The sequence below is a fragment of the Vulpes lagopus genome, chromosome 24 (assembly GCF_018345385.1).
Source record: "Vulpes lagopus strain Blue_001 chromosome 24, ASM1834538v1, whole genome shotgun sequence".
Classification (NCBI taxonomy): domain Eukaryota; kingdom Metazoa; phylum Chordata; class Mammalia; order Carnivora; family Canidae; genus Vulpes; species Vulpes lagopus.
Window position 1 is genome coordinate 8,554,568 of NC_054847.1, and position 25,163 is coordinate 8,579,730.

General features: G+C 41.9%; 1 protein-coding gene across 12 annotated transcripts in view; it reads left to right on the plus strand.

Moving 5' to 3' along the window:
* The window catches only part of CLASP1 (cytoplasmic linker associated protein 1), a 263,831-nt gene that overhangs the window by 214,505 nt on the left and 24,163 nt on the right, over positions 1-25,163 (plus strand). For 9 of the 12 annotated variants that reach the window (XM_041739921.1, XM_041739920.1, XM_041739922.1 and 6 more), the window contains 6 exons: positions 4,131-4,274; positions 5,061-5,167; positions 13,893-14,043; positions 17,797-18,043; positions 19,500-19,690; positions 21,406-21,534. In XM_041739921.1, coding sequence (XP_041595855.1) covers positions 4,131-4,274; positions 5,061-5,167; positions 13,893-14,043; positions 17,797-18,043; positions 19,500-19,690; positions 21,406-21,534 — 969 coding nt within the window. Of the gene's footprint in view, positions 1-4,130; positions 4,275-5,060; positions 5,168-9,016; positions 9,134-13,892; positions 14,044-17,796; positions 18,044-19,499; positions 19,691-21,405; positions 21,535-25,163 lie in introns of all 12 variants that reach the window. The other 3 variants (XM_041739917.1, XM_041739918.1, XM_041739919.1) reach the window with 1 other exon arrangement.

The window sequence follows — 25,163 nt, forward strand, 5'->3', positions numbered from 1 at the left end:
AAATGGAGAACCTGCTTTTTCCAGCTTTAGAAAGGTATTTTTTCCCCCATCAACCAAAGGGAATGTAGTGATGCAGTTGAATTTTTTTAATGGTGTGTTTGTATTTCAGGATTCAGAATCCCTTTGAGTGTGCTTATCATACATTGGTTCTCTGACATTTAGCACCTACATTGTCAGATGAGATAGCAGATTCAGCCCCCCACACGTTGTTTTGAGAAATGCAGTAAATGAAAGCATGGCAAAGAAACCTAGAGAGTATAAAGATGACGTTGCCTGAAGCAAGAAGAGGTTAGAAGCCTTCAAAAGTTGAAATTTCTAGCTGAAAAAAATTTATTTATTTATTTTAGAGAGGGGGAAAGAGAGAGAGAGAATCTTAAGCAGCTCTATGCCCAGCACAGAGCCCAACATGGGGCTCAAGTCACAACCCTAAGATTGTGACCTAAGCTGAAACCAAGAGTCTGTCACTTAACCGACTGAACCATCCAGGTGCCCCTCTCACTGAAAAACTTTCAAGTCTGATTGTAGGTAGGCAGTGTGGCCTAGCCTAGGGTTTTCCCATCAAACAGGATTTGAGGCTCAGCTTAATGGTGATTGAAATGAGTTGATCTTTTTGATCTCATTTTTGACCTTTTCATCGAGTAAGGCAAGAATGCTACTACTGCTAGCAAGGATTATGGTTATTATGCACCTAGCAAATGATAGAGGTTTAAAACTGGTACTTACTATTGCTATGCTTCCTATTCTTAGCTGGTAGACTATATATATACCTAAGGTGATTTTGTAAAAAAAAAAAAAAAGCCAAATACTTCCACAGCTTACAAATAACCCTGGTTTAAGCACTTGCTTCTTCTCTCATTAAATCCTACCGCCTTTCCTGTTTGTCAGTCCCCGCTTCAGCGTAGTCGAGTAGGTGAGGATTTCCCCACTAGGTCAGCTTCCACCTGCTCTGGGCCTGGAGAAGGAAACTTGGAAGAAAATTGTAAACAGGTAGATATTAAACTAAGTACTAATTTGAAAAAAGATACTTCACTGTTTGCATTTTAGATTATTAATACTGATACCCATGTCAAGACACTGAAAAGATTTTGAAGAAACCTAAAATTCATATAATACTATGTGAGCGTGTGTGCGTGTAAATGTTTGTGTTTTGACATGTTTTATGATTAACACCCTGCCCAAAGACATAGCTGTGTTGAGTGCAGACCTCTACCATAGTTTAGCAGATGAGTGAAGGATACGAAATAATCTGAGTGTTTTCAGATACCCTTTCTTTGGTGATTTTCTAAAGCAATTTTAATGACCATCAGGAGGGAACAGTAATCATTTAATACATTAGAAAACTTCTTTTCCTCCCAACTTTAAATTTTCCCCAATTAATACCAGTACCAATGCATTTGTCAAAGCTTTATTGATCTCCTGTCTCAATTCTTTCCATGCTGTGGCATTGAGATTCAAAGGACCTTTTACCCTCACCAAATTCCCCTGTAGGGGGCGTGACTGGGGATTTCCTTGTAAGTTGCTATTTGTTCTTGAAACTCAGTGACCCTAGAGTTGTCCATTAGAAAAAGCGGCAACCTTGAGTGTTTTGTCTGGCCACTGATTGGCCCCACCTCTTGTGAAAGGCAAGAAGCGTTCGGTGATGGGACAGGAACAGTGGCGTACTCCACTCTTGGATTCATTATTGCACATGAGCTGTGCTCCAGGCTTTTTTCAACAGATCTCTCCAACTCAACCCCGTGTTTGGAATTACTAATTTTAAAGAGAGTGTATTGATAGTAATAATAAATAAAACCCAATTTTCTTCCTTACTTGGATTCTAGTATGCTGACGTCTCACTAAGAGGGTTATAGGCAAAATATTTTAGGACCATAACCGCCTTATCTCTTTTTAAAACTGTGGCATAAAATGTTTTTAAAAGAACATATTTAAGTCCTACTTCCTATTCATTTCTGGAGCTTGAACATCATCAGAAAGGGTTTTACTTTGAAAACAGCTTTAAACCACAGGGTGACTTTTGAAGATTGTATAAAATCATTTACATTTTGGAAAATGTAAAAATAAATTATATTTGTTTATATGTATAAGTCACCGTAAATGTACCATCTTTCCAATGAGCTATATTTTCAAAATTCCCCATCTTTCTGTTTGATTTCTCTAGTGGACCAGAAGTGAAAGTCTGCTGTACTTTCTTTTCCCATGTGATTAAGAGTCATTAATAGCCATGAATTAGCACAATTTCTAGACTTAAAATCTTGCAGCCTTCTTGTTCCTAAAAGATCCTACTGGTTTTATAATTGGCTTCATGAAAAACCCTTAAGTTAGTCATTTTGGAAAGAAATGTGTTTTTTTTTAAGTAGAGACAGTAGCACATTTCACATAAAAATATACGATTCAAAAATACACTGATAAATTTTCTAATTTTCAAATGCCATTGCCAATCAAAAAATAAGTCCCTAAACTTTCCTACAATTTTAAATTGACGACTTTTTTCCTCCCTGCTAAAACTCATGTCTGTTTCTTTCTGTCTCTTTGAAGTATAATTTTTTCTGCATGCATTTTTTTCTAACATCTAATAAAATGGTTTTTTAAATGCACAGGTTACTTTGCATGAGTTTTGGATTTGCTTCTATACAAATACACAGATCCTGTTAATATATATTACCGCAGTGGTGAAATAGATTCCTTCAGATAACTGTTTATTAAGAATGTTTCAAGAATGAAATGTAAAGATGTATATTTTAATACAATCAGTAACAATGTGTTTTGCTGTGTCATGAAAGCACACACTGGCCCCTTGGGATTTAGTTTGGATGGAAAGGTTACTAAGGACTGTATTTGGAGGTCAAGGGGAAAAAGTAAGATACTTTTGCCCAATGCTGTGCTTAATAAATGCTTTCGATATGTCTAAAAAGTAGTTCATGATGCTGTAAAAAACATTCTACTGATATTTTAAGTTTCATAATTAATTTTTATTTTTGGTTAAATATCTGGGTCTCTGAATTTTCTTTTTTTTCCTTCTCCGGACACAAATAATAATTCTGCCTTAACTGGATCCAGAATTGATTTTAACACTGTGAAAGCACTGAAATATTTTGTGGTGTTTATTTCCAAAGCATTTCTCAGCAAATACATTTTTTGTAATTCCCTATACCATGGGAGAGAATATCCAGAATAATCACTGCAATCCTAAAATTAAAGTGTTTTGGACAGATAAATATATCCTTTCAGTCGGAAGACGCTCATAATGTGTTTTGCTTTCTTCTGACCTTCAGAAATGTGTAAGAAATGCCATTATTTACTAAAGTTTTCTCTTGACGTAGTTTTTCTAAATCAGAACCCTTGGAAATAATCTCTCAGGCATCATTTTTTTAAGCTCAGAGTGCCTGCTACTACTTAGTGCCCTAGAAAGCACATAAACTTGCTGAGTCTCGTCGGGCCACTGTTGCTTCAGCTAACTGCTTTCCCACCTTGCTGCCAGCAGTCCTGTAATTTATTGTCTCAATTAATAAAGAAAAGTAGAGCATTTGCCAAAACAGAAAAATATGTTTTTAATTTGTACCATGGAAGGCTGATTGGCTTCCCACGGTCTGTCTCTCAGTTCATAGGCCTAACAGGAGTTTTTCAGATGTATTTAAACTCTTTTTCTAGAACTTCCCAGTCACTCAGAGTAGGCTTGAGGAAAAGTGGTTGTTCAAATAACCTATTGGCAGCTCACATAGAGCCTTACTCTCTCCAGGATGCACTGGGAGCCTTGTCCAGTTCTGACTTAGTAGAGTGGACCATCTCAGCCTTTTCACCTTCTTGGATTGTTTCATTTATGGATTTATCAGCTTTGTACCTAGTAGTACTGAACAACATAAGAGTAATGGTCTATTACGAGCATGTTATGGAAATCCAAGGCCAGGGCTCGAAGATGAAACTGGGGCATATTTTGTAGATTCAGATTAAAGTCAGGCTACTTGAAATTGATGATCTTATTTCCTTGTGTTTTTTATAACAAAGACGTCCTCTCTGTTTTTTTATTTACTTTACTCATGCAAAAAACATTTTTATAAAACAATTTTAATGGAAGTTTTGACCAAAACACGCTATTTTCTGTTATATCAATTCATCAAGTGTTCTTTTTCCAGGCAGCACAGATTGTGCTCATCTCTCTGTTTGAATTGAACACTCCTGAATTTACCATGTTACTTGGTGCCTTGCCAAAAACATTCCAGGATGGTGCCACCAAACTCCTGCATAACCACCTCAAGAATGCTAGCAACACCAGTGTGGTGAGTGCATGGTCACAGTTGGTACCTCTGTACCTATCATGATCTCTGTGAATCGCTGCTCTCTAGATGTGCTCTAATAGAATGGCCAGCTTTCTCTTGTTCTCTTTCTGTAGGTTGTGGGCATCTGGAGAATGGGGCCGTGTCTGATCCTGCCACATTCCCAATGAATGAGTGAACCTAGTATTTAAATATGGCCTTTTTCTTAAGTGAGATTTTTCAACCAGTTAAATGTTTACTTGTTCACTTGGTCCTTTATTCATTGAGTTACTTAATTTTTTCATACTAATAAAGATGGAAGTGAAAGTGCCCAATTTATGTTATTCTAGCCAGCTCTGATATCGACCATTCAACCTCAGGAATCCCTGTGTGACAGTTATCTATTTTGGGTGTATATATACTTTAAATTGGCCTTAATGATTCTTTTAAAAAAAAAAAAAGTCACCCTGATTGTGCAGATTTTGCCCTTTTATTCACATGTGGGTTAAAAAGCTAAAGGTGGGGGGTGGGGGGCACATGGATGGCACAGTCAGTTGAGCATTTGACTGGGTTTTGGCTCAGATCTCGATCTCACGATCATGAGATTGAGCCCTACATCAGGCTCTGTGCTCATCGTTGAGTCTACTTGAGATTGTTTCCCTCTTCCTCTGCCCCTCCTGCTTGTGCTCTTGCTCTCACTCTCTAAAATAAATAAATAAATCTTGGGGGGGCGGGGAAGCTAAGGGAAAGGGGACACTATAACCTTTGTTAAGCGCTTGAATAATGATGCTCATTCTGCTTTCACCCTAGGGCTCTCCGAGCAATACAATTGGCCGGACTCCCTCCCGACACACCAGCAGCAGGACCAGCCCCTTGACCTCACCCACCAACTGTTCCCATGGGGGCCTATCTCCCAGGTAATGCCATTTCAACAAAAGTGAAGAAACTAAAGCACCCCAGTGTCTATCCAGCCTATTTCTAAGTTTTTAGACCAAGCTTAATACCAAAAAATAGATGGGTATCAGGAGACCATGAGCTCTAGTCCTCACTCAAATCTTAACTGTACAATTTTGGGCAAAGTGCTTGACTTCTGTGGTGAAATGGCCAATTTGCACTGAATGTTCTTGGAGATTCTTTTGGCTCTAAGCACTCCCTAGTAACTTAATGATTTTAAAACTAAATTTACATTTAGTACTATTTCACATAAAACCATTTAGGAACTCATCACCTATTCTTTCAGTGCTAGGAACACCTGAAGGTAATTGTCATCTAAGTAAATCCCTTATAGTTAGTCTACACATAGCCTGGGGTAGTGTTCCAGCCAAGGAGCCATTCCAAGTGTAGTTGCTGTCATCATGGACTCATATTTGAAGCAGACTACTGCTCTGGAGAGGTATTAAGAACCTGAAAACTAAAATTGGATCAGAATATTCAGACTTTTATTGGGACCATGCAAACATTGATCTTACGGAGTCTGAGATAGCAACTTAAAATAAGAAAAAGACTTGGTCTCAGGAGCTCTAGACTTCTCCATTTGCCCCAAAGCCTTTGGAAGTCTCTGTATGGTGGCTTTAGTGACCCCTGGCAGGTGTTGGAGACTGCCTTGGCCTCACATAGAGTGGCCCTAGAGGCCAGATTTCACAGTACGCGGACCTGTGAGGATCATACATGCTGGTTTTGTCTATAAGAAGTCCAGATCTTTGCGATCCCTGGCCCCAAGAATCAAGGAGCTGAGTCTTAAGGGTTGTTGGTACCAAGATGATAAGAAAATACCACAAGTAATGCCATTTTCCCTTTAAAGGTAGGAAAATTTCAAAATGTGAGTGCCTTTATTTTTTTTTTATGTGAGTGCCTTTAAATTTATTTTAGATTTTTAAGTGATCAAGAGTATCCCCAATCTTCCATCCCTACCAATAAAATTCTCTTTAATTCTTCAAGTTGTCATATAAATATTTGGAATATATCAAATTTGTATTTTTCTCTTGGTGAAACAAAATATTTTGTATACTTATAGTATCCTACTGTTGATATTGCCTTATTTCTAATCCCCCTAAATCCCCCTGGTACTGTATTTAGGTAGAATGAAGAATGTCATGTCTCCCAAGTTCGGTGTGTGTTGTCATGATTTTAGCAGGCTGTCAGAATTAATTAGTTGATATCAGAAGCGAGTGAAAACGTGTCTGACTTTCCCCAGGTGTGACTGAGGCTCAACCAACTATTTTTTTTCATATTAATATCTGTATCTAAAGTATATGACTTGTCTTAAATGAACAGAGTCCAGTGATAACAGTGAAATCAGAGTTCTCTTTCTTGGAATGGGGGATGGTATTTTATAGAAAACTTGAATTCTCTGTAAATGGTTGTTTTTGTTTAGAAGTAATACTTCTACACCATTAGTTGGGAAATCTGCTCTTCCATAATACACAGTTCATACTTCTTATCTTTAGTTTTTTTACTATTAGGGTGGCATATCCCTTAGTTAGTAATAAGCAAAAGGTAAAACTCAAGTACTTTATTATCTTATGTGCTACTGGTCTAAGTAAAAGATTGGTGGGGGCTGCTAGTGTAATCCATGAGAGCTAAAAATTGGTTCAGTATTAATCTTCATGGATCCCCAGATTATTAAAAAATTTATTTTTCTGAGTCACCATTTATTTTTATTTGGCCTGGTCTTAATTTTTACTGTCAAGGTTGCTGGTCAGTGGAAAATATGAAAACGTTTGTTTTCAATATTGATATCATTTTCAAGATTAAGGCCAAGTGTGACCTAAATATTTTCTTGGCAACAAATTCTGCTTTAGGAAATTATTTAATTGCATGGTCTCTTCATTTTTTAAAACTAATGTGTCCTCAGTCAGGGAATACCGAGCCATATGGCCTTAGCCAACAACTTGAACTCAGTAGATGTGATTTTTCTCACAACTAAAACTGTCCAGAAGTAGGAAAAATGGCCTACCATCATTATACAACTAGAAATATTTCACCAGGAAAATAATGAAAGCTAAGAACTTTTGCATTAAATAGGAAAATGGACTTAGGGTTACCCCATTCCTGAGGCGGCAGTAGACACATTATCACGTGATTGCAGACGTTTTTCAAGAACACTGCACTTGAAGCATCTGTTTTCTGTAAGCTGCCATTCTTTTGAATCATCTTAAAAAACGATGAAATCAGAAAGGGAGACAACCATAAGAGACTCTAAATCACAGGTAACAAACTGAGGGTCGTTGGATGGAGTATGGTGGGAAGATGGGGTAACTGGGTGATGGGCATTAAGGAGGGCACCTGATATAATGAGCCCAGGGTGTTATATGCAACTGATGAATCACTGAGTTCTATCTCTGAAATTAATAATACACTATATGTTAATTAACTGAAATTAAATTAAAAAGTAAAAGCGAAAAAACAGTTGAAAGGGGCTTCAGAAATCACATCACATCGATTCCCTTTGAGATCACAAAGTAGACAGCAGTCCTCATCCCTCTCTGCTGTACATTCTTGGCAAACCTGTTAAAGAGCAGAGTGATCCTAATTAGATGACGTCTCGCAATAAAGGGTAATTTTAGATGGATTTTACATCCACTGCATTTAGGATCAAGATTTCTGTGGAAGTAAAGTGGGGATTAATTGGGAGACCCAGCCTCCCAAAAGTAGTGGAGATGGTGGTACATCTGTTTTATGCTCTCCCTGTTAGCAGAGTTCCAGCCCAGATGGTCACCAGAGTTCTCTTGTACCTCCACCCGGACTCAGTGTGGGGCTCAGAGAAGGTCTTTGGGCCCTTGTATGCCTATGCCATGCTGACCTCTCATCTCCACACTTGTTTTTACAAAATGAGGCCACAGCTGTCTTTGGCAGAGGTTCTTAGGCTCTTAGGACCATGATGATAGCCAGCCTCAGGCAGTGCTGCTTCTGGGAATGTGGTCTCTGATGCTGTGACTCCACTTTGGGCCTCAGGTCACATTTCCTGCCAGGTCAGCTCACACCTCTCCCAGTGCCTGTGGCTCTTCTGAACTGCAGCAGCTATTAGAACTGTTGGTCCGGGCCTCTGCACACCCAGGCCACTGGGTGACATTTACAAGGTGAAGAGATATCCCTGTGTTCTCAGATGCATTTTAATTCTAGAATTAGGTGATATGAACAGAGGAGTTCAGGTGTTTTTGAGACCTGGTGCTCTGGCCCTCTAGTGGTACTTTTACTTTTCCAGAAGGAAATTACTGGTTGCAGCCTCTGAACTCCATCTGATTGGGTCCCGGCCTCAGGGAGCACACTGTCCACTGCTTGAGTGCTCTGGTCAGAAAGGCATGTTCTCTAGTCTTCCTGCTGTAGTCCCTTGGGTCCCGTTTGAATTAAGGCCCAAAATTCCTTCTTTGGTTCTTTATAGAACAATTGATTGCATTATCTGAAACTGAACATATTTGTATGTAAGTGCTCATAATGTTCTTCCCAGTGTGCACACACACGCACATATACACTTTACACTTGGAATCTCATGATCTCATGATTTAAAAAATGTAACACATGACCGAGAAGGGAAAGAAAATAAGCAGCCTTATTGCAGGCTTAATTGTAAAAAACTTTGTTCATTTTCTCTGTATGGTGAAGAATAAATTTTGCTCCAGTTAACTTTGACAGAGCTTGGTCAAGGAAAGAGGAGACTGGAAGACGCTGAGGATGTAGTGATTCCCAGTTCCCTCTCCCCCTCCCCTCCCTGTTGCCTTGTTTTGTCTCTCTCTGACTCTCGTCTTCTGATCTTCTGATCACTGCAGTCGGTTGTGGGGTTGGAGTGCCGATGGCCTCTCGAAGCACCCACCTCCCTTTTCTCAGCCCAACTCCATCCCCACCGCTCCCTCCCACAAGACTCTCAGGCGCTCTTACTCTCCCAGGTAACAAACTACCTGTTAACCTTGTCTGAGGTGTCACAATATTATTGCATTTCCAGGGTCGTCTCAGGTCTTTCGGAAAGCCTTTGGCTTAGACGAACAGGAGTAGAGCCTTGGTGAGAAGTGTGAGCAGATGCATGATCTCTGTCGACCTGCACGAGTGTGGCTCCTGCTGTGTCACAGGGACAGATACCATTTCATCAACCGACCAAATCTAGCAGCACCTACCATAGTGAGCCTTTTGGCCGAGGCAGGGCTGAGCCCCCTCACAGGTGCTGGGGCAATGCCATGAAGTCAAGGCAGGCAAGAGGGGCACAGTTTTCTTCGTTATTCTTCTCAGGAGGACAGGTCATTCCTGCTCAGAAGCAAATGAGTCCTGCTCTTTCCCAACCATACCTGTAGTGCTCAGTGCTGCTGTTGACAATGTGGACTAATTTCTTGCATAACATTACTGCAATTTGGTGAGAGTCCGAGGACACAGATCCTGAAGGGAAGCCCCGAGAAGTGTCTTCACTGCTGCATTTCATTGATGTGCCCTGACTCTAGGCCAGAGAGTAGTCAGTATTCTCTCACTAGCCCCTGGTGGAAGGTGAAAAAGTTAAGGAGTCTAGAAGAAGGGGTGGGCCTTTGTTCAGATTGAAGACAGGTGGTAAATCAGTGGGACCAAGTGGGATCTACAGATTTCTATGGATACCTATTTGGTCCCTTAGGTGGTTATTATAAAGGTCCAAAGATCAGAGGACCCCTTCCCTAGAAGCCTGTAATTTCACCAGCAGAGCATGAGGCAGTCCAGCTGCCTCTGGGCTGTGTAAGATGAGTTTGTACTCTCTGATAGGATATGAAAGAAACAAAACAGAAGAAGGTCTGTTACTTCTGAATGCCTCAAAGATAGCTTTTGCATGGATTTACATTCCTATTTTTGTATTCTTGACTCATTGAAGCTGTACATAATAAACAAGTCAGCTAAATGTTTTAACAACATCTTTCCTTTGAAACTCTTATAGCTCAGAAAGTAACTTCCCAAGTGTACAGAGAATCCTATAATGACTAGATGTTTCTAGATACACAAGATTAGGGCAAGGACACAGCAGCAGTGTGACAGCTGCTGTCGTCAATGTTAATAAAGCATGTCACCATACCTAAACTTTTTTTTTTTTTAAAGGTTAGCCATGCATCAAAGTAGAAGTCCCACTTATTAACTGTGTTCCAGGACAATGACCTGTGTGCCCTAATAGACACTAAGCTTCACCCCAGCCATTCTTCCCATCCAGCCATCAAGACTCCCTTCCAGAGGACACCTCATTTCCAGAATTATCTTTAACGCATGCACAGTAACACAGCTAAGGCTAATAAGTACCCATAAGTTCTGTTGACAATCAGAGGGAGAGAGCATTGATAAGAGACTTTTACATTTAGAAAAACCCATCTGTTCCCTACAAATAAGAGGAAATCTTTGTCTCTTTGCTTTCTGCCAAAACTGTATTGTGTAACAAGGAATGATTATATCCTAATTCCATTCCTGGTGTGTTTTCTCTAACAAAATGACAAAGGGGAAAATCTCAGAAGGCAAACTTCCTGTCTCCAGTCTCCATTCTTGGAGACCTGACCTCACACATCTCCCTGACCACGATATGGATCCTTTACAACAGGGCAAGTCAGATCTCTATTCTGCCTCAGTATTGGATGACATGGCCTGACCTTGGGTCCATGAATATTGACCAATTGAGCAACTCTCCCTAATCTAAAGAATTCTAAGGAAACCTTTCTGGGGTCTAATCAGAGTGTTTACAGAAGACCAGGAGCTGGCCTTTCACCTAAAGGATTATGTCTCTGAGCTAAAACAAGACAGAATGTGGGGGCAGGTAACAGTCCAGGTTGTATCTAAGCAAGCCTCTTCTGATAGGTGAAGCCACTTCATCCTTCTTGCTATGCTCAGCACAGACAGGAGCACGGTGTCTGTGATTCCCCAATGATGGCTTTCATGAGAATTTCCTTGTTTCCCCTACAGAATGAAGGCTCATAGGCATTGATTTGGGGGGAAAAAAACAAAAACAAATGCCAAAACATGAACTAGCAAAGAAAGTAGCATTATCTGTTTCCTGTTAGAGAAAAACAATACTGTCTCTCACCTGGAGCTCACAGTTTTAGCTTCATACCAAGGATATACTTCAGACCTCAATTAGGGTAGTGAGTCTAAAAGAAATGTCACCACAGATTGTACTTGGTCATGCATGTGTACTCCTGATTATTAATTGAAAGTAAGAAGGAGGAACATTAACTTCAGGGATCCTTTATTACTTTGAAAAGAGGCTGTATACAGTAATGTTAAAGTCCTGTGAACTCAAGTGAAATATTTTAAGACCATTTAGGTTATGAATAATGAGATGAATTATGTGAAAGCTAATGTTATCTGAAGCGACATATGGAAAATAATATTGTGACATCCCTTAAAAAGCTGAACGTTCCGCCAGACTTCCTCTTGTCCATCTGTCATTCTTTCAGTTTTTTTTTCCTTTTGCATGGGCTATGCTATTATTTTTGGTTGTTGTGATTAAAAGTATCTTAAGGCATCTTTTTACATCTCGTATGCATATTTTTTGTTTGAGTCATACTCAGTTTTTATATATAAAAAATAGTGTACTGGCCAGATGTATAAATGCCTTTGTTCCCACATAAGCTGGTATTGTGGTGTTCTATAAAGGAGGGGCTGGGAGTCCCTGTGCTCTTCAGTCATGCTTTCTTCACATTAACGGGATGTTGCCTCATAGACAGATAACCTTATGAACTCAACAGGGGTTGAAATCTTGAATTCTATTCAAGTTTTTTATTCCGCCTCCTGTCAGTATATACGTGCAATTTTAGCTGTAAATGTGTTCATTCACATTTTTTGTGTTTGATGCCAGCACCAGTCTTTGAATTGGCGTGTATTTTTGTGAACTCTCCAAGTACAATTGGAGTATGAATTTTCTTTCATTCATCAGAAAAGAAGAATGGGTTCTATCTGAGCAAGTTCTGCAATTTTAGGTGAATCCCATCTGTGAAGGTTGAGTTCAGATGCTGTGCCCCAGTAGAACCTGTCCAGTCTTAGAAAACACTTGGGTCATTGCAAACTAGAGGCATTAGAGGTCTGGCTATTTCCAAGTGAGAAAATCCACTTCCTGGATTTTCAAATCCTTTCTTACTCATCTGCCCAATCCTTTAAAAAAAAAAAAAAGAAAGAAAGAAAAAGGGAGCAGACATGGTAAATATATATGTATGCATATATGTACATATATATATATTTTTAAAGATTTTATTTATTCATTCATGAGAGACTCGGAGAGAGAGGCAGAGACATAGGCAGAGGGAGAAGTAGGCTCCCTACAAGGAGTGCGATGTGAGACTCAGTCCCAGACCCTGGGATCACACCATGAGCCGAAGGCAGATGCTCAACTGCTGAGCCACCCAGGTGTCCTGTAAATATATTTTTGTTTTTAAGTTACAGGAAACTTAACCTTTCATGAGAATGTACAGGATTGATTGTGGTGCCTGGAGGAAGGTTCCTGCTGTCGAGTGTCTATGTTCAGTTACTTTTCTTGAAGATCACACAAGTGCTTTTCTTTAGTCTTTAATAATGTTGTCAAATGCTTCCTTATATAGAGGCAAGAATTCTTTGAGTATGCCCTAGCCATCCTCAGCATAGCTCAAGACTTTCTGTAAGTTCACTTAGACCGACTCATCTGATCTCTTGATATTTTCTTGAATCAAGAGACACTTAAACTAACACAGGTTTTTTGACTTGCCCTTGGTTGATTGTCACTTCTTATTTGGTTTTCTTTTTGCTATCCTTTATCCTGTGCTTTTCTTTGATATTCTTTGTGAGGGATGGTGGTGGGTTTTGTTCCCAGGACCCATTTGAGGGCACTTTTCAGATCTCTAAAGGCTGCTTGTTGACACACTGCATTACACCCAAGGGCTCTTTGGGATTTTTGCTTTGTTTCATGTTTTATTCTGCACATTCAACGAAAGGAACGATAGTTGACACCACTTTTCTGTAAGGGACAAATATATCTTGCTTTCTGAAATACTTTCAGACATCCCTCTAGGAATGTGACTCATCTGTATAAGATCTGCTTTTTTATATAAAACACATAAACTTAAGCATCTTGAAAGAGTTGGTATTCACAGCAAGACCCTGGGTTAGATGGCACAAGAAACTGTCAGGAGCCCTCCAGTAGGTTGGATCTGACTTGGAATCATTTTTTGAATGTAGGGTTTTATTTCATAAGTTTCTGATACTGATAAGCATAACCCCGTCTTGTGAGGTCATTTGCTTTGCTTCTCTGAAACTTGCTTGTAATACTAGCTTTAGTTTGAAATGCCCATTCCTCTTAATCTGTTTGTACATTTGAGACCAGTAACAACCAGACTTCTTGTTTCCATCTTCAAGATATGAGAGTTATTTTTCCACTTTCATTACCTCGTGCATTGTCACCAGTTGTCACCCTTTGAGTTCTTGCATTCTCGTGGTTATTGATTGCTGTTCCCCACTGGTTCTTACTGAGTGCCAATGTAATGTGTTTGGGGCCTGGTTTGACAAAGAACACATCATTGTCCAGTGGTGGCGCTCTAACAAAAGGTGTCTCCTTTTCATTACAAATCACCTAAAGATACCAAACTGTAATTACTCCTTACTCCATAAACTATTGGAAGTCTTTTACACCCATATCTCAAGTTTATTCATGTGCTTTAATTTAAGAAATACACTGTTTTTGATCTTTAGCATGCTGGAGTATGATACAGAGAACCTCAACTCTGAAGAAATTTATAGTTCTCTGCGTGGAGTTACAGAAGCCATTGAAAAGTTTAGTTTTCGAAGTCAAGAGGATCTGAATGAGCCAATTAAAAGAGATGGCAAGAAGGACTGTGATACTGTAAGTATCCCCAGGCTAGCAGAGAACTGTATTTCAATTAAGTGACAAATCTGAAGACTGACCACTGTGAATACTGAACTTCATTGTTACTTTTATCTGGTAGTTAGAATAGCATTATTTTAAGAGGCCCAAAGCAACTTCATAAAATTTTGAGTAACCCTCAGCTGTCTTTGTGAAAAATGTCAACTACCTCCTTCTCCCGTCTGATTTTTGTTTACCGTGGACATATAGTTTTGCTTCCTAGATGTGATAGAAATAACAGGCCTGAGTTGGACACCCACATGGCTTTCTGGTAATGCTCGTCTCACGCAGAGGCAGAGGGTGGTCAGGCTTCAGTACTGAAGAGACACGCTGGGCCAGTCTTGGTGCTCGAGAAGGGTCAACAGGAGAGATGGTCGCACCCTCGGAGTTACTTGAAGCAAAGGGTCCAAGGGAGTTTGTCTGGACAGATGGCGGGGGGCAGCTATGAGAAAACAGAGGTGCTGTGGGCATGACAGGATTTCCCTCTGGGGGGTGCTGCAGTGGAGAGGGCGAGTGTGTTGTGGTGGTGGTGGGGTTTGGGGAAGGAGCTGCAGAGGTTGGCTCAGGAAGGGCACTCACACCCAGGGGACTTTCTGCCAGTGTCTTCGCTTTCCTATGGGGTCACCAGAGAGTCTCTGAGGGATCTGTAACCAGGGAAGTGGCATGGTCACACTTATATTTTAGAAAGATTGTTGTCCCTGTGAGATGGAGAATGAGTCTGGAGGAAGTAGGGGTAGGTAGGACATGATCTGAAATATTAGAGTCAGATGTCTCTGACTAGGACTCAAGTGCTGGGGCAGTTCAGTGAGATAATATCCCAGAAGGAGATAAAAAATGTCTATTAGTCCATTTGGAACATGATGAATTGAGTTGTGAATATGTGTGACTCGGAGGACCCATGGAATATCTGAGCATACATATTATCCCAGAGGTCTTTGCAGATACCAGTCTGGAGTTTAGGCTGGCCATTCAGGTAGGGGATAGAGATTTGAGAGGCGTTGACTAGTTGCTTGATGAAAACTAAAAAGTGAGTAAAATCAACCAAGTAAAAAGGGTACAGACAAAATCCAAAGAAGCATCAATGCTAAGGAGTTGGGAGAAAAGCTACAGGTTATTGTGTGGGAGACCAGGATAGTATAGTATGGTGAGAGAACTTAAGGGAGACTTTTAGGAATAGCCAAAGAGAGGGACCAGTCAGGTGTGGAGTGAAAGGGTTCCATTGGACATTCATTGTTATTTTCTATCTGCATTAAATATGATGAAGTGGAAATTGAATTGTTGAGCAGCTTCGAAACTCAGCATTTTAGCTGCTGCTTACCAAAGTGTTAGCAAAGAAGCTAGAGTGGATATAAAAATGCATTAAGTGTGAAAGATTTGGGAACTAGTATGTCTCTTTGGCTTGGTAAGTGACCAGGCTATTAAGACAGACATCTGTAAGGATGAATGTCAGATCCACCAGGAAGATGGTTCCCAAAAGCAGGAACTTGATATAATTGCTTTGGAGCTTATTAAATTATATTTACCATAAGTGATTTTTTTTAAAGAGATATAGAGAGCTTGGGGGTGGGAGGTAGGGGGGTGAAGGGGCAGAGGCAGAGGGAGAGAGAGAAATCTTCATTCAGCATGCTCTACACTCAGCTTGGACCCTAAGACGGGGCTTGGTCTCACAACCCTGAGATCATGACCTGAGCCAAAACCAAGAATCAGACACTTAACTGACTGAGCCTTCCAGGCTCTCCTCAGCCTAAGTCATTTTAAGTTCCATATCCTTTATCCAATAATCTAACATTTGGCAATCTTTTTTTTTTTTACTTATGATAGGCACACAGTAAGAGAGAGAGAGAGAGGCAGAGACACAGGCAGAGGGAGAAGCAGGCTCCATGCACCGGGAGCCCGATGTGGGATTCGATCCCGGGTCTCCAGGATCGCGCCCTGGGCCAAAGGCAGGCGCCAAACCGCTGCGCCACCCAGGGATCCCCACATTTGGCAATCTATACTAAATAACAAACTCAGCAAAAAAAAGAAAGTTATTTACAGTGTAGCTTATTTCAGCATTATCTATAATAACAAAAATCAGGAACATTTTTTAAAAAACGGGAATCGTTGAGTAAATCTTATTAGGATACAAATGGAAATATTTATATGGGACCTTTATACTGCGAGGAAAGCAAAATATATGAGAGTATGTGCTCTGTGATCCCCACTCTGCAAAATCTCCATGAAGATAAGGACTGGGATAATACACAAGTTTAAAAAGTAAGATTCTGTTTTGTTTTGTTTTGGTTAAAAGTGATTAGAATTAGGATAGTTTAGCTTTATTTTTTAAATGTCTCAAGTTTTTTAAAACCTTTCTCTTTTTCTAATTTATTTCATTACAATAATATCTATTTTACTTTGAGAAGAGAGTTCCAAAGAGAAAAAATTTAAATCATCCATGAATCATCTTCCTATAGAGAGAAAAGCCTGAAGTCTTATTTTGTTCATGTCTACCCATATATTACATATCCTTTTTAGATCTTAATAACATAAAATCTTTTTTGTCATTACTTAATACCTAATGTATCACAGCAGTTCCACTAGATGTATGTCTAAAAGAACTGAAAGAAGGGACTTGAACAGATACCCATAGAGGTTACCAGGGCCAGGAAGGGCGAGGAATTATTATTTAATGGGTATAAATTTTGGTTGGGGAAAATGAAAAGGTTTGCCCAACATATAATATTACAAAACATCATGACTGTTTTTAATGTCACCGTCTTTGTACCTATGAATTAAATGATTAAAATGATTTACATATAATTTGCCACAATTTTAAACTAGCTTTTTTTTTTTTGGCCACAATTTTTTAAAATGCATACAAACAAGATGAAAGAGATGTATCTTGTCAGCAGCACAAGTGAAAAACATGCCACCAGAATCACCAGTGTGGCCGGCTGCCTGGATATGGCTCCACCATTGTTACATAGTCAATGTTGGGGGTGAGGAGAAGTGAAGGCTTTGCTTTGTTCCCAGCAGTCAGCCCATGCTTGCTTGGCTATAGTACCTCCCTGCAAAGGGAACCAGACAGACAGGCGGCACTCCTCAGGAGTGGGGAGTCAGGAACATGATACAAGGACCAAAGGACACCAGGGGGTGAATTCATTGAGGACGAGTCTCAGAATATGTGAGGAAGAAAAAATTTCCGAAAATACCAACAAAGCCTAAACAAGAGTCATGGGTGTCCGGGGGAGGATGTGCCTCTCAGATACTGAGCTCCCCACTGCTAGAGATTAGTAAGCATTATTTGGCTCACCACTTTTGGGGGAATATGTAAAAGGAGCTCACAAATGGTTGAGCTGCTTTTAGATCTTGTGGTGAGAATCCGGAGAGCATCTAGCATTGGTGATGTATCAGGGCATCACTGAGAAAACCCTGCTGCTCGTGAAGAAAGTGATGGGCAGCAGTGCTGGCACACGAGATTCCAGGAGAAATGTGTGCATAAAAGTCATCACCAAGTACACAGTCAGACTGTATGTGTAATTTAATGAATGAAGAAATGAAAACATAAGCATATTCGGTTCCTGTTAAGGTAGTTTATGCATTAGGTGTTTGCAGATTGAAGCCCTTGTAACTGTCCCTTTGTTGGTGGCCAGATTTCAAGTGAGAGATCTGGTTCTCCTGATGCTTCTGAAAATGTAAAGGAAGAGTTTGGTAAAAGTCCTAAAGAGGAACTGACCACGTGCTGTGCTCCAGGTGTCCCGCGATGGTGGAGTTGCCTCGCCTGCCACTGAGGGTCGGGGAGGCAGCGATGTGGTAGAAGGAGGCAGAACGGCTCTGGATAACAAGACATCCCTCCTCAATACCCAGCCTCCACGTGCCTTCCCTGGGCCGCGAGTGCGAGACTATAATCCCTATCCCTACTCCGACACCATCAACACCTATGACAAGACAGCCCTGAAGGAGGCCGTGTTTGATGATGACATGGAGCAGCTTCGAGATGGTTCGTCTTTTTTTTTTTTTTTTTTTACTTAATTCCCTTCCATCTGAAAGTACTTTCTATGAGGATTTCTCCTCTTGTCAGAGCAGCTTGGGGTGGACAGGGCAAACCTAAATGATTTGTTTGATCTGTTCTGGTTAGCTGCTTGTTCAGCAACTATTTTATTGAGCTCCTACCATGTGCTGAGCCATGGAAGGAACAGTGTCTGCCCTCTGGAAGCTTACAGACCACTCACAGAGGCAGTCATGAAACAGGAGTCACACAGCTGACCTAAACTTGGAGTTGTGACACTGTGTGGTGAAGGCAGGTCAGCTGTACCCAGGAGGGAAGGCTTCCCCAGGGAGCCAGGGTCTGAGTGGAGGTCAGAAGCATGAGGGGAGTAGTGGTTGGATACTCCTTTCTGGCAACAAAGGCACAAGACAGCCCAGCACAGGCTCAGCATTCAGGCTCCGTGTTCATAGAGGCCCCGCTATGCACTCTCCCTATGGGAACTATGGGAATGTGATCCTATAGCACCACTGAGAGCCTCCTTTCTCACACCAGCATTTTCACCAGATCTTCCTGGAGCTGCTTTAGGCTGACTTCTGTCCTGAGGTTCAAAGACAGAGGATCTAGCGTATACTGAGCTCCTGTATTTCCATCTGCTTGCTGCCCAACTCAGTGTTTTACATATAGATCTAATGGGATAGAGGGAATTCTTCCCATTTCACAGGTTAAGAAACTAAGGGTTCAGAAAGCTTAAATGACTTACCCAAATATAACATACTTGATATGGAACAGAACTAGTCTGCTGTCTTATTTTGTTTTCTGATGCTTGTGTTAAGACCAGTGTCCATTGTTGAGTAACAAGTGAGTAAAGTGCATTGGTAAGATGGTATTTTTATCAGGAACTTAATTCTTTCCTTTTCACCTGATTGTCACGTTCATTTAATAGCCATTTTTTAAAAAGTTATATATATGCACTTTGTTCCGAAGCCTTTTGTTTTATTTTTCAATTCTGAATGGAGGATTAAATCAGAACCCTAAATTAGAACTCTCAAGAGTTAGCATTCACTGTGTGCCATGAAGTGTTATAGCTTGCTGGGGACAAGGAGGCAAATGAGACACAGTCCCTGGCCTCAGAAGACACATGTCCTGACAGGACCCAGGGAAGGACTTTTAGATGATTCCTTCTGTTTTTCTGAAATAAGAGGGGGGCAAAAGATGGAAAGGAAGGGTAAAAATGTTGGTATTGGTACTTGACACCTGTTCTCACATCTCTTTCTATATTTGGTGAGGTGGTGTAAAGAGGGTGTAAAGAGTGAAGTGGTACCAAGCAGAGTGGAGAGCATGGCAGCAGAGATGGAGGAGAGGCTGCCTCGGGAGAGCAGGGAGCGATGGAGGGGAGTTGAGCATCACCAACGCCAGGTGTTCCCTGGGGACATGTCTGGTGACGGGACTTGTTTCGCTGTCTCTTCAGTGCCCATTGATCATTCTGACTTGGTGGCTGACCTCCTGAAAGAGCTGTCCAACCACAACGAGCGGGTAGAGGAACGGAAAGGCGCCCTGCTGGAGCTGCTCAAGATCACCCGGGAAGACAGCCTGGGCGTCTGGGAAGAACATTTCAAGACCATTCTGCTCCTGCTGCTGGAGACGCTCGGGGATAAAGATGTGAGGCCCGGCCCCTTCCTCATGTTGACATTCCCCCTTCCCATGGGACAGGTTATTGAGTCCTGCTCTCCTTGTGTTTGGCTTCGACTTTATCTTCTGTATTGTGCCTACTGTTGACATCAAAACAGTTGTCAGAGGGAGGCCCCATTCCCGGCTTACTATATGCAAGTGTTTTCTGTAACCAGATAGGACCTGGTAGAAAACCTGTTCTTGCTTTAGGTTACTTTGTTGAACCCACATTTCTTGCAACTTTGTTAGCATGGAGTGGTTTTTCACAGTGAGCTTTTTTTTCTGTTTCATGTGTGACTAAGAAAGAGGGAAGTTCATTTTTTAAAAGACCCTATTGGATGCTGCCTCCATGAAATTCTGTGTAGATTCAGCCCTGCATGTATGAGCAGTGCCAGTCATCGTCATTGGTCAAGCAACAAGTGTTAGATATCTTCTATTATTTTCAAAATAAAAAACTCTCTTTGCACCGTGACATTTAAACGTGGCCCATGAGGCATTTGTGCCGTGCCTGGTCTGTAATCCACACATGTCACTGTGCAAGATGACTCTGAAAGGAGGACTAACCTGGTCAGAGCCCTGCCTTCTCCCATCTGAGCACTCATCGCTTATACAGAGACAGCAACATATGTTGGGAATTGTCTATATTCAACTCTAGATGTAAAAGTCTCTCTCTGCCCCGGGCTTTGTGTCAGCTGGCAGAGGTAGCAATGAAGCCAGCGTGGTGAAGAGTTCAGGGGCAGGACCAGGTGGATTTGGAGGAATCTCAACACAGTCCACGGTAAAGATCATCTTGGGGTCACATTGATGGAAGACAGGTGCTGGAGGGTTGGGGAGTGTCATGATGACTGATTTCTTTCTGATGCTTCGGGTTAATGGTTTGGTGTAGGGGTGAGTACACAAGAAGTACAGTGACAAAAAAGCTGTATTAACTTCCCTTACAACAAAGTATTGGCTGCCGAAGCATATCTGCCTGGTCAGGCTTTGTTGGGTGATAAAGTGATGTCGTGTAGAGGGCAGGTAGATGGTGTGTTAGTGTGTGAACTGTACAGATGAGTGACGAAGAAGCAGGATGTACTTTTTGGCTCTGTTTGGTGTAAACCTCATTTTCTTTTATTGAGATTAGGAGTCTGTTTGCAGTGGCTTTCCTCCAAATGGTGAGTCTCGGGCCTCAGACAGCTCAAGGCGTGTACACATTCCCTTCCCTTGGTATCTCAGCACACAGAAGGTCAAGAGTAAGGACAGGTCTGCAGTGCTCTCTCTGTCCGCAGTCTTAAAGGTCTTAAAGGTCGTATGGATGAAATGGTTACATGCTTTTTGCCTGTTCTTTTTGTAACTTTTACAAAAGGGTAATTTGTATATCTAAGCCTCAGGAAATCTGGACATTCCCCAGGAGATTGATAATGAACTTAGATGCATCATCTTCATTTGGTCTCATTTGGTCCTCACTTGGCTCAATCCAGAAACCTTCATCAGGTCCCTCTCAGGTGCTGGGTCCTGGGAATGTCGGCATCAGCACAGCGCCTGCCTCATGGAGGTATCCACCTCAGCCTGTGCCTTGTAAACAATGTGATCTGTGTTGAGGTGCCAGCAAAGTGCCAGGGAAGCTCGGGGCTGGGTGCTTGGCCCTGCCGGATGCTACCGGCTAGTAAGTTCAGTGAAGCACTGGGTGTTGCTTGCTAATGTCTTCCTTTCCTCTTACACTCCAGCATTCCATCCGAGCACTAGCACTGAGAGTTTTACGGGAAATTCTGAGAAACCAGCCAGCAAGATTTAAAAACTACGCCGAGCTGACCATTATGAAGACTCTGGAAGCCCATAAAGACTCCCATAAGGAGGTGAGCCAGGCCTCTGGCCTAGGAATACTGAGCAGATGGGTCTGGGGGTGCAGTGAAGATGTGGGAAGAGAGGAGTGTGGATCACTGTGCAGCCTAAGACAGGGAGTCACTCCCTTTGAGCTTGGCCCAGACCATGCTACAGGACAAAGAGCCCACTGCTAGCATGGTGGCTGACCCCAGGTGTGGTTGCAGGCATGGTGCCTCTTGGTAGGTTCCCAACTCCCTTTCTACGTGTACAGAAACTCACCTGTTCCACTGCCCTGTCCCTGAGAGATTTCCCAAATCAGTGGTTCCTCTTGCATGGTCAAAAGGAGGGCTGTAGATGTCTGCCATTTACTGGTGGCATTTGGCACCCACCAGACTGGTGTTGGGAGATCGCAGTGGGCTTGGGAGACACAAATGTGCAAGTGCCAGGAGCAGCTCTTCCTTGTTCTACAACTTCGACAGATTCTTTCAGCTTCTGTGCCTCAGTGGGCTTGTGTATAAGATAGAAGTTGGTACTGTCATAGTTTCTTGTGAGAATTAAATGAGACAGCCAGGGACGCCTGGGTAGCTCAGTTAGTTATGCATCTGACTCTGGGTTTCAGCTCAGTTCATGATCTCAGGGTCCTGGGATCCAGCACCATGTGGGGCTCCATGCTCAGTGTGGACTCTGCTTGAGATTCTCTCCCTCTCCCCCTCTCACTCATGGTCTCTCTCTTTCTCTCAAAGTAAATAAATAAATCACAAATAAGTCAAACAGCCAGGGAGGGTTCCTGGGCTGTGTGTAATGACAGGTGCTACACCACATTGGTCTTCCTCCCTTTCCTCCCCTCTCATTGTGCCTGTGAGATCCGGAAAAATGCTAGCAAACTGTCCTGGCACCTCAGATGCCTCTTGGAGAGCCAGAAGGACGTGTTTCTATGCCCCACATGTGTACGACTGGCCTTGAAGGGATATGCAACAAATCCTCATCCACTCACTTACTGAATTGTCTGGCCCCTATGGCCCACCAGTCCCTTGATGTCTAGAAACCTATGGAGAATAGTGGATGGAGCTTTCCTAAGTACAACACCCTTCGGAAAAGAAGGCACTGTGGAAGATAGGACTGTGTACTTAGAACTTTAGAAAACTTGAGTGGATTTGACCCCAAAGTGAGACATAACCACTTGTTCAGTTCATTCTCAGCTCCCACATGACTCTCATGAACACACTCATGGATTAAGGGAATTACAGTGAGAACAGTTCTTACAGGTCTACAAAAAGAATCCGGACCCTAAAATCATGGTTTTTCTCTGTTTAGTGGTTACATGGCTGCCAAACAATGACAGATTTGATCCGGAAATTCGCCCCACAGTTGCATACATAATAAGAGTCGGGGTCTTATGCTCTGTCTAGGCATCTCCGCCTGATAGTCCTAGCATGACACAATTTCATATGTGATAAGTTTGTTTTCAGACTGATAGTGTATGCTCCCGAAATCTGGCTTAGTTGTGTGATAGTAAAAAATCACTCATGTTTGAACAGATCACTTTCCCTTTACAATAACTCATTTTAAAAATGTAAGGACCAGTTGAGCTAATATAGCCAACACTATTACTTCTGAGCAAGGAAAGAGGGTCCCCCAAATGCCACGGTTTGTCAGGTGATGCACAGCAGTCATTGGCAGAACCAAGATGTGAAGCAGGTCATGTGTCTCTTTAAGGGGCCTGACCTGGCCTGACCTGTGCTGGCTTTTTTTTTTTTTTTTTAACCATAATAGCTTCTCCTTAATGAGAATATATGATCAAAAAATGAAGTAAGGGGTGCCTGGGTAGCTCAGTCAGTTATGCATCCGACTCTTGGTTTCAGTTCAGGTCATGATCTCAGGGTCATGAGATCGAGCCCCTCATTGGGCTCCATGTTGAGAGCATGGAGTCTGCTTGAGAGGCTCCTCCTCTCTCTGCCTCTCCCATTCTCATGCTCGCTCGTACTCTCTCTCTCTCACTCTCTCTCTCAAATAAGTAAATAAATAAATCTATCTTAAAAAGAAGTAATGTTGATTTTTTTTTTGCAAATATCTGATGTCAGTTATTTCCTCAGTAGAGGATAGAGGTAGAATGTGGCATCAAGGTAAAACCCTTGACTAAGTGTGTGGCACTTAGTACCTATCCCCTTGGAAGATGCCTGTGCTTAAAGTCAGCATCCTGATCTGAAACTTTGACACTCTGGCCCTAAGAAATACAAGTGAGCAGAATTAAATCATCTGTTTGCTTTTAGCCGTTTTCTTGAGGGATCTCGTTTTAGGGGTTTTTTCCTTCCTGTAAAATGAGAAATTTCAGAGAGAAAGTTCTTATGTGTGAAGTCCTTTCAGTTGCCTAAGGGACGTGCCTGTTGCTTAAAGTAAACGTAGCAGTGTTCACTTGTCGTGGAATTGGAGTAACCCGGGTCTCCACGCTGCTGTCACTGATTGCCTGATAAAGCAGGTAGGGAAAACACTGTGTTCCAAATAAAGGAGTGCCTGTGCTGGCAGGCCTCCCCTGCTTTGCGTACCTTCACGCTCACCTTGACTTGGTGCCCTTGGCGTTCTCCTTGTGAAGCCTCATTCTGTCCCTTGGCCAGAAACTCCCAGTGACCAGTACTGGTCCTACAGAGGCGGAGTCTGCCCTCCCAGCTAATTAGTATTTCCCAAGTATGTTCATTCTTTGGAGCGCTCCTGGAACTTCCATCTCATAGGAAGCTAGTGGGTTTTCTATTCACAAACAGAACCCAGGTTTTCGCAGGACATGAAGGACATGAGACTCAGCAGGCTGACCCAAACCACTCTGAGACCTCAGCACCAGATGACCTCAATGGTGCCCGCATTGGTGGTGGCCATGCCACGAGGCACCTTACAATGGTTCCGGGACTGCAGCAGTGAGAAAAGTTCTTAAGGAAGATGAGCAGGGCAGGGCTAACGATAAGATGGCTTGTATTCCCATCCTTTGAGCAAAAGTCTGGTTTCTCAGGATCTTTTAAGAGGAACAGTCCATGCAAAACATTTCTGTTACATGTTGAAAATATACCGTGCTAGGCCTCACTCAGACCTCACCCATCTTCAGCTGTGCAGACCCAGTAAAGCACCATGGGGGATTTAGATACCACTTTAGAGTTTCTATTTAGGAAGTTGGTGTGAGTCAGCTTAGACACGTTTTCCTGTTCCTTACTTGAATAAGTACATCTCCTTCATTATCTCACTCCTTGTTTTTTATCTTTTTAGTAAATAAATTTTGCTACTGAGTTTCAGTGACTCATTAACAAAGTCACCGTGGTTTTTCAGTAGGGTTAGCTCATGGCAAACATCTTAAAGTGCTCAGTATTGGTAGGGACTTTCAGAAATCTGAAGCTCATTTTCTGTTTTGAAAGAAAACTTGAAAAAAAAAAAAACTTCATTGATTTTAACTCTTCTCATCTTAGAATTTGCAGTCTATTCAGGCTGGTGCTGAATATCTCCTTCATCGATGAAGAGGGATTTGATAAGAGAATTGATGGTATGAATGGCTTCTGGGGTCAGCATGGGGTATGACTCCTGAGGCAGGAAACCTGGTGTTTAGACCAGCTTGTGTCCTGTCCAGCTGCGTTGTTGGGTCTCATCACCTGTATATGACCCTGTAAAACATGACTGTCATAAG